Source organism: Mustela erminea, chromosome 6 (assembly GCF_009829155.1).
Source record: "Mustela erminea isolate mMusErm1 chromosome 6, mMusErm1.Pri, whole genome shotgun sequence".
In the NCBI taxonomy this organism is placed as follows: domain Eukaryota; kingdom Metazoa; phylum Chordata; class Mammalia; order Carnivora; family Mustelidae; genus Mustela; species Mustela erminea.
Window position 1 is genome coordinate 128,066,111 of NC_045619.1, and position 12,700 is coordinate 128,078,810.

At 43.4% G+C, this 12,700-nt stretch overlaps 1 protein-coding gene across 1 annotated transcript in view; it reads right to left on the bottom strand.

Moving 5' to 3' along the window:
• Positions 1–5,054: 5,054 nt before the first annotated feature.
• ARHGAP21 (Rho GTPase activating protein 21) overlaps positions 5,055–12,700 on the bottom strand; it is a 136,273-nt gene continuing 128,627 nt past the window's right edge. Inside the window, 5 exon segments of the mRNA XM_032349643.1 lie at positions 5,055–5,962; positions 5,964–7,568; positions 10,191–10,222; positions 12,143–12,248; positions 12,568–12,609. Coding sequence (XP_032205534.1) covers positions 5,915–5,962; positions 5,964–7,568; positions 10,191–10,222; positions 12,143–12,248; positions 12,568–12,609 — 1,833 coding nt within the window. The 3' untranslated portion in view covers positions 5,055–5,914.

The following is a 12,700-nucleotide window of genomic DNA, read 5'->3' on the forward strand; positions in this document are numbered from 1 at the left end:
AGACACACAGAGAGATAGAGATAGAGAGAGAGAGAGAGGGAGAAAGAGAGAGAGAGAGAGAGAGAGAGAGGGCACATGAGCAGGGGTGAGAGGGAGAAGCAGAGGCAGGACTGGATCCCAGGACTCAGGACTGTGACCTGGGCAGAAGGCAGACGCTTACCTGACTGAGCCACCGAAGTGCCCCTTTTTCTTCTGTTGTCGATATTTTTTCTTACTTCTGGGGCACCTGGGTGGCCCAGTCATTAAGCGTCTGCCTTCCGCTCAGGTCATGATCCCAGCATCCTGGGATCGAGCCCCACATCCATCTCCCTGCTCTGGGAGCCTGCTTCTCCCTCTCTGTCTGCCTGCCACTCCCCCTGCTGTGCTCTCTGTCAAATAAATAAATAAAACCTGTATAAAAATATTTTCCCCTACTTCTTTTAAAAATAAAGAAATGTTGCTGTATCTAAGGGTTCTAGCATTAGAGTCTCCAGAAGAATGAAAATGGTGGAGCTGAAATTACATTATGGTCATCTGTTCTAATTCGTTTTCATAGGTGGGAAAACTGAGGCTCAGAGAAGTAAAGTAACTTGCCTAAAGTCACACAGCTGGCCAGCATCAGGTCATGGCTGTATGCTGGTACTATGAAGATCCAATGCAGCACTCCAGGTAGGTTTCAAGTAAGTTTGAAGTTTGAAGAATATTATCTCATTTAAAAATCAAGAAGGAGGAACCTCCGGCATTTCCGTGGAATGACCTAGCTCCCTCTGTCAACTCCGCAAGAGGGCAGAAACTGCGTTTCAGCAAGCACTTCACCAGGCTCTCAAAAAATGAACCCAAAATAAATGGTTTCAGTAATGAAGCTGTATAAACTACTTTCAAAATGAGACCCCCCAAAATCTACCACAGATCAGTTTCATCAAAAAGTAGAAACAAAACGTAGCCACAATGCCTGTCGCATAAGCTAGTCTAACCAGGACATTTTTACTCAAGTAGAATGAGAATAACCAGCTGAGGGCGCTTGAAATGACTACATGCCCTGCTGAAAATCAGATGACCTAAGGGGGCTACCTGGTGATCTGGGCGCTCTTAGAGAATCCACTGTTTCTAAGAGTTTTCAGAAAATACTTTGTTTTACTATTTCAGCCTATCAGTACATCCTCCCCTATTGTTAGAAGAAACATAGCTTCACCCCGGAGGCTCCAGTAAGACAAGGGTCGAAATTCCCACACGATAAAGGGGTAGCTCGTATCTCACGTGGGTTTTATTGTTCTGTCTGACACTGTGTAGGTGAAGAACTGACGTATAATGATTTGAGATTCGGGAACATCTATTTCCAACCACCGTGGAATAGCTCATAACTGACGAAGACCCGTACTGAGAACCATGAGACAAGCTGGAGAAAATAACCACCAGCCATTCTGCCAGTCCATAAGCAAACGAACTGGAGAGCTGTCCAGGCAGTTCAGGCAGGGAGCGAAAATGAAAGCCAGGCTTGGGGGGACAGGGGCTACTCAGAAGCTGGCTTTCCTCCATTTTCCTGGACTGGGCTGGGAGTGGCAAAGTAATTAAGTAAAAAGATGCCCAGGGGTGTGGGATGCTGAGTCTGGGCTAAGACGTGGGGAAACAAAATCCCCGAGCAAAGTGAATCCTAGAGGGGAGAACCCCGTATTTGGTGGTTTTACCTTGAAAGCATCTGCCAGTACTTCAACCATTCAGGGCGGAAGGCCAGTTAGGAAAGAGATTGGTGTGTCTGGTACAGCCTCAGAGGCTGAGGTGACAAGCAACACAGTGGGGTTCAGGACACGCCCAGGAGGAGGGGCCACAGCAAATCCCCTAACACTGAGATACCTGAAAAGTGTTTACAAGCCTGCCTTACCAGCTCCGCCCGCCTGCAAACATAGGGCGACCCAGACAATTACCTTCGAAGCACCAGGAAGACTTACAGCTCCCTTCTCAACAGTAACAGATCAGTAACGATAGAAACCAGACGAAAACAGAACATCTTTAAAGCGCTGAAAGAAAATTCCAGCACTCTCTAGGCAGTAAGCACATCCTTTGGAAAAAGGTTGCAAAATAAAGACATTTCCAAACACACATAAGCAGAGAAACGGCACTAGCAGATCCGGATAATAATTAGAGCTCTTCAGGAAAGATGAGAAAGACGGCAGATAAAAACATGAAAATACAGCGAAGAATGAAGAGCGGTAAAAATGGTCATTGTTAGAAAACAAAAATGGTCATTGTTGGTAAACGCAGATGAATATTCAAGCGTATAAAGTAATAACGTCTTACAAGGTATGGGGATATATATAATTTACTATAATAAGCGGTATGTGGAAAGCAGTAAATGTTTAATTTAAATTAGGTTCTATTAGGTGAAGAATGTCTCTAGAAGACTAGTAAAAGAATAAATCAGTAACCTGCTAATAGCAGGTGAAAAGGGTATAATAAAAATATTTGATTAATTCAAAGAGGCAAGAAACAAGAGAAAAGGGCACATAAAACTTGTGAGACAAGTAGAAAACACAAACAGAAGACGGCAGCTATGAATCCAAATACATCAGGAATTTCATTAAAAGTAACGATTACATATTTAGTTAAAAGACAAAGATTATCAGACTACATTAAAAAAAAACTATATGCTGCTGGAGAGAAAAACTGAATATAAACACAAAAGGGTTGAAAGCAAAAGGATGAGAGAGATTTACTGGGCAAACACTAACCAAAAGTAACTGGTACAGTCACAGTATCATATAAAATTAAACTTTAACATAAGCAGCTTGGGTAGAGATAATGAAGGGCATTTCATAAAGAGAAAAGGGTCAATTCACCATGAAGATAAAATAATTCTAAATTTATGTCCACCTAGTAAACTAGCTTCAAAATGTATAAGGAAAAAATTGACGAATAAGGGACATATAACTCTGTAATTGTAACATAAGGCTTTATCACCTCTCAGGAAATGCTGAGAGCCGAGTAAAAAATCAATAAGGATATAAAAGATCTAAAAAACACGATTAAGAAACCTGACCTAGTCAACATGATAAAGCAGCCAGTCTCAGATACATATTCTTTTCAAGTATATGACATGGAACATCAAGTATATGGGCATGGAACATTGAATAAAAATTGGCCATATGCTGGTTTATGTAATGGATGTCTCCATTAATTTCAAACGGCTTAAAACTACCAAAGTATGCTTAATAATCATGTGAATTATACTAGAAATAATATTTTTAAAGATAAAGTAGAGATTCCAAATGTTTACACATTAAGCTATATACATATAAATAACTCACGGGTTAAAAAAAATCACAACAGAAGTTAGAAAATGTTCTGAAATAAATGAAAATAAAACAAATAGTCTTTAAAAAGCAAATATCAAAAAACAAACAAAAACCTGGAAATCAATGAGCTAGGATATGTCTGAGGTTCCAAAGAAAATTGAAGCTGATAAATATAAGAGCAGAAATGAATAAAATATAATTATTTGAGCCTTGAGCCTAACTTCTTTTTTACATATAAAAAGTATTTTTTTTAAAAGATTTTATTTATTTGACAGAGAGAAATCACAAGTAGACGGAGAGGCAGGCAGAGAGAGAGAGAGGAGGAAGCAGGCTCCCTGCTGAGCAGAGAGCCCGATGCGGGACTCGATCCCAGGACCCTGAGATCATGACCTGAGCCGAAGGCAGCGGCTTAACCCACTGAGCCACCCAGGCGCCCCATAAAAAGTATTTTTGATGATCTTAAAAATTCATGGCTTTTCCAGTAAGGCACCTATTATGCAAACTTGGATAGAGTGTATTTTTATTTTGTTCAGAACTTTACCATCATTTAAGAAAATCGCATCATCGATAGCAAAACTATTCATGAGACATGAAGTTATTGCACTGTTAGTGACTGTATATTGGTGCAAATATCTGACTACTTCACTTACTGAAATGCTTATTCCTTTATTATAAATCACTTTCCTTTTCTTTTCTATAATAATAAGAAAATCAGGGGCATCCCATACTATATTGAATAAAATTAAAACTATATATGTAGATTTGTTTTCAGGTAGGTTACATTATCTGTGAATTTCACTGCAGAATAGTAAAGGAGAAATCAAAAACTATACAAAATGAGAATATTGGGTCTGGCAGGGTTGAAAACCACTAGATTTGATGATTTTTAAGGCCCTTTCAGTCTTACCCTTCTGAGATTTTAAGTATCTGTTAGTTTTTTAGAATAGGTTTGACAGATTTTGCAAGTCAAGTGTGGCAGGCGCTGTATCTGGAGTATCTCATTTAAATCCAATAACCCGGGGCTCCTGGGTGGTTCAGTGGGTTAAAGACTCTACCTTTGGCTCAGGTCATGATCTCAGGGTCCTGGGATCGAGCCCCGCACTGGGCTCTCTGCTCAGCGGGGAGCCTGCTTCCTCCTCTCTCTCTGCCTGCCTCTCTGCCTACTTGTGATCTCTGTCTGTCAAATAAATAAATAAAACCTTTAAAAAAATAAATAAATCCAATAACCCTTACAATAGATATTATTATCATTTTTATATGAAGGAATAAATTCAGAGAAGTTAAAGAATTTGTCCACGTTTACATATCTAGGAAGTGTAGAGTTGGTCGGATTCCCAAATGCATATTCTTTTCACTCATTATCGCCGACAAAAAGTAAACAACACGTATTACTTTAGCTAGAAAAGTTAAATATTATCTGTGTACAGAAGTGAGGTTAGGCCAGTGTAAACATTTGTAAGAGATCCCTACCCAGCCATAGCAAAAAAAAAAAAAAAAAAAAAAAAGAAGTAGAATATAGAAAGAGAGTAGGTAAATTTTTTTTTTTTTTTTTTTTTTTTTTTAAGTAGGCTCCACGCCCATCCTGGAGCCCAGCTCCGGGCTCAAACTCACCACCATGAGGTCAACATCCCAGCCAAGATCAAGAGTCTGACACTTGACAGACTGAGCCACCCAGTTGCCCCCGGAGTAGGTAATATATATATATATATTTTTAAATCAGGACCAATTAAGGCAGTTATAAATGGGTAACATTTAAAAATACACTACAGTGAGTTTCAAGACATGCCAAGTTCACCAAAACAATTTTTATTTCCAGTGTTTAATTGGGTATGCACACAGGCATGACACAGGTTTGGATTCATTAAGTCCTCATGCAGAATTATATTCTTCTCGATAAAGAAGCCAGTTCCATCCAGGTCACTATCTACACATCTATGTTACAACATTTATATCAAATCTGGTATCTGAAGAAAAGATACACATATAATATGTTCATTTAAGTTACGTATTTTACAGAAAGATTAAAAATTCAAGTCACACAAAACTCAAAAACTGTATTAAAAGTTTGAATATAAAACTCAGATCCACCTGGAATGACGAGAGAATGCTAGTTCTGTATCCACCTGTGTTAAAACTGCTAAATGTCATGAAATTTGTTACCAATAAAATGCATTTATTTATTCAACGTAAGTTATCTAATTTTAACAATATGGCACCCTAATAACCAAATGGATTTTTATGATGAGGCACTTTTGTTAGTGATGAAACCAAAAGAACAAATTTGCTGCACACAAATGCCGATGTTTGCTTCAGTCATCTCGGGTATACACTGTGTAGTAAGTTGCAACAAATAGCTTGCTCATTTGTATACAACTGTCCAACATTTGTAAAATATATATATATATATATATATATATATATATATATGCATGTATACACACACACACATATATATATATGTTCTTCTGGCTGTAGTAATGCACTGTGAAGCTATTCCACAGTGCAGAATGATGAAACCAGCCCAAATGAAGGCTGCATAATAACAATTCTGGTACAAGAAAATATTTACAGAGTTACTGGAACGTGTAACAGTAGCTTTTCAGTTGCTGTAGTGGACATGCCCCAGATCAAAGACCGGGATGAGACTATGCTCCACTGCCTGGGGTTTCGGCCAGTTTCCGAGGCTGGGCATTATAATGCTGCCGAACTAGCATTTTGGCTCATGTTCTGGAAGCTTTCTCCGTTGATCTGGTCGGGTGACCGTGGCGGTATGGAAAGAAGGGGCCTGGGGGCTGGAGCCGGGGGACCCGGAGAAGCGCCTGCAGCGGGCTGCGAACTCTGGGGCGCGTCGGGCGCGGCCCCGTCGACTGCGCGGGCACCGCCGTGGGGCGCCGGCTCCCCCGCGTCCGCCCCGCTGAGGTCGGAGGCGCTGGTGCGCAGGCGCTCCCGGGCCAGCCAGTCGGAGATGGACAGGTCCTGGGCGGAGCACTTGGGCTTCAGCCGGTGGACGGCGGAGAGCTCGGCGTCCCTGTCCGCCGCCTGCTCGTGCGCCTTCCAGAAGCTGAGCACGCTGAGCTCGGCCGCGTCGCGGTGGCCCCCGAGCGTGTGCCGCCGCTTGATGCTCTTGCGCTTGGCGGCCTCGGCGCCGGCTTTCTGGCTTCCCACGCCGAACATGTCGTCGGCCGGCGCCCGGGGCCTGAGTTTTAACCGGTCCGCGATCTTCGTCTTCCAGGTGGGCTCCTGCTTCTCCGACTCGCTCCTGCTAGGCGGCAGCAGGCTCCCCGTGGACTTGCCTTTCTTCATGACGTCGAACACCCTGCTGATGGCCGGGCTGTCCCGGTCGCCCCTCGTGTCCCCCAGGCCGCCGCTGTCGGACTTGAAGCGGCCCGACTTCCTCCTGGACAGGGTGTCGCACTCGATGAGCTTGTGGGAGCTGAAGAGCGGCCTCCGGCTGTCCAGGCTGGGCGTCAGGCTCCCCTCGGTGCCGCTGAGCTCGCTGCCCTCCGAGTTGCGGCGGCCCGCCTTGCCGGCGTCCTGCAGCGGGCCCCGCAGCAGCCGCTCGGACGCCAGCGCGCCCGGGAACACGGGGAAGTCCGTCTCGCTGTCCGTCTCCACCGGGCGGCCCTCGCTCACGCGCTCGCTGCGCTCGTCGTCCGCCTCATCGCCCCGGCTCTCGGCCACCGAGCGCACGTCGGGGCTGAGCCGGCTGCCGTCCAGGCCGGCGGGGTGCGCGCCCGGGCAGTCCGACGCGAGGGCGCCCGGGGCGGCCAGAAAGCCGCGGTGCCTCGCGCCCGGGCTGCCGCACTTCCCCGCGGAGAGCCCGGCCGGGGAGGCCTGCGAGCCGGAGTCGGAGCCCGGCTCTTCCAAGGGGCAGGACCTGGGGGCGCCGGGCGGCCGGGGGCTCTCTCTCGGCCCCGGGAAGCGGCAGCTCGGCGCCGGCGACTTCGGGGGTTTGGCGCTGTGCGGCGGGGAGGGCTCCTCCGACGTGGCGCTCTGCTTTCGGGGCGGCGTCTTTTCGTCTTTTGGAGCCCCGGGGTCCTTCTTAGCCGTGTTTTCTTTGGAAATGGCGATCCTTTGTTTTCTGCACAATGTCTCACTCTCTTTTTTGGATTCTTCTTTAATGTCATTGTGACTCTGTTCTGTGTTTTCTTTCTTAAAAAATACATTGTCCAGTTCGTCTTCTGAGCTGCTGGGTTGCGCCTTTTCTTTGGGCTTTTTCCTCTTGCGACTGGCGGCTGCGAAGATGGAGGACACCAGCAGCTCCCTGCTATACTGATCTTTTCCTGATCCCCAAGAACCCTGCGAGAAATCAGAGACATGAGACTGTGAGCACAGGCACACCGCTGAGTTCCTCTTCTGAAAAGGTGTTCCCCCAAACGTTTCTTACTGCATTAACTCTATTAAAGCTCCGGAAGCACGGACAGAACGTAGTTTTTTATACCTCCTTGGGACCTGATCATGAGGTAGACTGTTACTTCTATTCAACTAGGTCCGTTTCTTGGCAACTGGTGGTGTTTAGCGGCTGGGTCACGCCCCATATACATCCACCTTTCAGAGCCGTGTTTTGTGTTTAGAGCTGTCTAGCGCTCCTATTCTCGTTCATTTCCCTGCATCTCCTGACTTCCCCTGCTCCTGGGGGCTCCACGTTCTTCAGGTTCCTTAATCTGGAACACAGGTTGAAGAGTTAATATCCTGGCACAGCTGAGTATAATGTCCTGACATAGGTTACTACAACTCTGTGACTGACTTCCCCTTCCTGATTACAGACACCATATGACACACACACTGTATGGGGTAAACTCACTAAGGGAACTCTCTGGTCTTCCATCAGTTCAGCCAGACTCGATCTTCAGACTTGCCTCTCAAGGTAACAACAAAATCAGAAAATTCGAAGAACGTAAGGTCAACTGAGGATCTTAAATCCTTACCATGGGAGCACTATCCCTGATAAAGTTGTAATGCAGGCTTTTGGCTTCGGTAGCTATGCATGATAGACCCTTGATGACGACTATTTCATCAGTTTGCTCGGGAGGCCTACTGGCTAAGTGAATGGTGGGGGGAGTCAGTAACACTCGCTGGTGAACCAGAGACCATGTAAGACGAGCAGGAAGGCAGGGAGTATGCTGAGTAAGAGAAGCAGAGTGGACTTCTCTATGGTCGTAAACATCCCAGACAAACTAAAACTACTACCCTGAAGTCTTGAAAAAGTAAAAACTTAGGCTGCTGTACTAAAAAGGATTCACCAGAATGAAACTGCCCATTAACAGAACTTTGTTTCTACAAGTAAGAAAGAATCCCCTGGTTATCCAGTGCACTGCTTCATTGGTTCTCCACATTTTAACAGCTTCCGCTAGAGAGAGAGACTAAGACATGTTAAGAAATACACATCTAATAAGGGGGAAGGAAGAAATTTCAAACAGGTCTCAAATCTCAATCCAAATCTAAATCTAAATCTGAAATCTTATCTTGGGGGGGGGGGAAACAGTCTCAAAAGCAGCCCTAAAAAAAAATAAAGTGCAAGGGATGATCCTTAATTTCATCCTATATAGGAAAATAAAAAACAATCTACATTTACATTATTGGGACTTGGGACAATTGGAGAAATTTGTGTAAAGACTCCATTAGAAATAGTAATGTTGTGTACTCCTGTTAATTACCTGGGTATGAGAATTACCCTGTGATTACAGAGGAGAACGCCCGGTTCTCAGAATGTGCACGCTGAAGCATTTAGGGTAAAGTGTTTTCATGTCTATAAGTAATTCTCAAATAGTCACCTCCCCCCCCAAATGATATGTATCAAGATGGACCAAATTAACAATCTAAGGCAAAAGGTTTGGGTGCTAACTATTATCCTCGTAACTTTTCTCTAGGTTTAAAACTTTTCAAAATAAAAAGTTGGGGCAAAAAGCCATTAAGAAATACAGGGTGAGTGATAATGAATGATATGACTGGAACACTTTGTAAAATCTCCTGCAAGAATTATAATTTTTTTTTTTTAAAGATTTTATTTGTTTATTTGACAAAGATCACAGTAGACAGAGAGGCAGGCAGAGAGAGAGAGGGAAGCAGGCTCCCTGCTGAACAGAAAGCCCGATGCGGGACTCGATCCCAGGACCCTGAGATCATGACCTGAGCCGAAGGCAGCGGCTTAACCCACTGAGCCAGCCAGGCGCCCTGCAAGAATTATAATTTAATCACAGACAAACTCACTATGATATTTAAACATGATATATATGTCTCACTTCCAAATAGAACGATGTTGTAAGAAATCTATTGACAATTCTAGCTGCTACTGTCTCAGCAGATCCAAGTTTGGATAAACTGGATTAATAAAAACCCTTCTAAGACTAAGAACTTCCCAGAGCTACTCAAAATTTGTAATTGGTGGTGTCAACAGAATACAAATTATGTAAAAATACTGATTTTTCTGAAAGGCAGGCAAGAATATATTTTTTCTTAAGAATGTGTAATGATAATGAAAACTGTATTACTTTATTTACAGGTGAAACATGACTCTTGGGCTTTGCTTCAAGGTAGTCCAGGGGGAGGGAAGTGGGGGTGAAATGTACATGGAACCAGATGGCCACCCACATGTTAATTGTTGAGAATGGATAATGATTGCATGGGGACTCATTATAGCATTGTCTCTGCTTTTGTGTACGTTAGAAAATGTTCAGATTTATGAATTTAAGAAACAAGGGGTCTACTCCTCTGTAGTAGGCTAAACTATGCCGAGAGAAACCCAACATTCCAACGCACAATCCCTTGTTCTACCACAGTCTACGAACTCATTTTTCCCTCTCAAAGACTCTGTGGGTCTGTGTCATCTGACAGAGAGAGGGATGCGCTCTAGTCCTAACAATCAGCCAGAAGGAAACTCCCCCACTACCAGGCAGTTCAGAATTGTATGAAACCATTTACCTTGGATTTTGTTGAGTCACTAGTAGCTGAATCTGTGAGAAGTTAAACAAAACATGGTCAGTATCAGTCAATCTTTGCTGCTTTCAACAAACAATGCAAAACTTATGGAAAAGACAGGCACAGAACGAAATGAGAAAGCAAAACTCAAACAAAACAAGAGAACACAGTGGATAGTCAGAGCTCACAAAGATGCAAGCTGCACCACAGAAAGCCACCGCCATGAAAGGATGCTGTGAATTGTAGGCAGAATCAGCTCAATGAGAGGAATGGCAAAGGAGCCCTGTACTAAACAAAAACAGAAACACTAGTGTTTATCAAGATTTCTAAATATTAAATCTAGCAGTAAAGAAGCTGGAAGACCTTTTTAAGAATTGTACTATGTGCCACATCCTGTATGTGAAACTGATACACAATGTAGAACTTTCAAGATGGTTGGCTGTCCTAGCTACAAATCGAGACACTCATACTCGGTGCGTTTACGTTGATTTTTGTCAGACTGTCAAACTCATATTTTGTAAGCATGTATTTGCATGCATCTGGATGCATTAGGAAACCCTGCTTCCAGGTCACTTTGGTTTTTCAGTAATGCTGATCTTTGGGCTTCAGACCCCAGTTTCACATCTGTGCAGTCAGGGATCCTTTTGACTAGTTTGGTTAAATTGCTACCAGTTTTGTAGTTATCTATCACAAATGCTATTATGGAAATGGAAAAATGGAGACCATAATTTTCACTGTCTGGCAAAAACTCAGATTATACAAGTATAAAGAGGGTAGGAAGGGGCTAGCACTAGTCGGGAGAAGACCAATTGGGAAATTTTGTCTTTCAAGTTGAGGGAAATTGATTTTCAAGGTTAATGAGCTGAGCCCCGTGCCACGCCCCTTTGAACACATGGCTAAATGCTTTATGACTTTAAGAACTGGTAGACCATACCATGCTATTTCTCCTCTCGGTCTGCTTCAGAAATAACAAGAAACAGCAGAAAAACTTTTAAGAAAGTAGTATTGATCTGTTTACAATAATCTTTACGAGAAAATTTACACCACAGATCAGCCGTGTTTGCATTTACAAGAATCGGGGGTTTCTGCAGACAAGGCAGCTACAGTGTGGACAGCAGTCCGCCTTCTTCCTACAGCTCCAGCTGTCCATCAGGGCCACCACAGAATCCACTAGCGACATTACCGTGTGATAGACTCCTCCCACTTCGCCTGTGCAACATCAGTATAGATTTGCCTGTGTCAGTAAGTGCTGAAAAAACCCTTTAGGACTCAAACAAGAACTAGAGACAAAGGGAGAACAGCGTGTGAAATAACATGCTAGATATAGTGCAACAGTTCGGCGGGAGAAAATCGTCAGCAAAAGAGCCTATGAAAACTGCTACTTAACCACACATTAGGGCGGCAAGAGAGAACAGAAGAAAATGTCAAATCAGTTCGACTTCTACTGTGATATCTGTAGCGACAAATAATATGCTGTATTTATGAAAATGGCGCCCATTAGTAGTTCGACATTCTTCACTTGCTGCTTTTAAACAGAACGTCTAGCTCAAGAATAAGAACTACTTGTACAGTCTCGATCACACTTTCTGCCATCACAGCAACCACATATTCAGCAGCATATATCTGTTTTACCTTGTGATGACTATTACATGGAAACTGTGAATTAAAAAAAAAGAACAAAACAGTGGTTTGCATGCTCATTTCCCTCAGATTTCCACTCTGACAAGCATTACAATCCCATGCACTGCCAATGGCATTAGAGTCACTGGAAGATAATTGAGATCAATCAGAAAAGGAAGATTCGGTTTTTTATTAGTAGAAAGGGGGAAAAAAAAAAGGAGAAGAAAAGGAAAAAAAATCATAGTGAATTGTTACTTATGATTGATTTCGTTCTTTCGTGTTACGAGGATTTGGCTTAACCTTAACCAGATCGGTACTGCCCAGGCAAGAGTTACCTGATACATCTCCCGGGGAGACTCCTGTCCTTCCAATGTTGGTGAGTAAATGATCTATGTTGGGCACTGGCTGGGAGTCTACTGTGTTTTCCTCCTGCACTGTTGTCTATGGTTAATAAACAAAGATCTCTTCAACATCTCTTCAAAGATAATTTCTTTAAAATTCAAACAACATTTAGTAAAAGACACATTTCCTGAGTGGAGCACACGTGCTTAACTTTTTACATCATTTACACGTCATTAATTAACTACGAAATAAGCATCATACTTGTATTTTCACTTGACCGGAAACTGAGGAGCTATAGACCTGCTTCCGGGGTGCAAAGCGGACAATAGCATACAAAGCAGGAAGTTGACGCTGTTGGGTCAGGAGCTTGTGTCCCGAATGAAAAAAGTCAGTACGAAGGCTGACGGACGATACTTACAAGAGGTTCTTCCACACCTTCTTCTGTGAAAAACCAGTCATGCTAAAATTTAAAATAAAAAAAGGTGAAAAGAGAAACTAAAGGACCCCCATAATATATCTATATTTTGGAGGATAATACTGGGGGGGAGGAG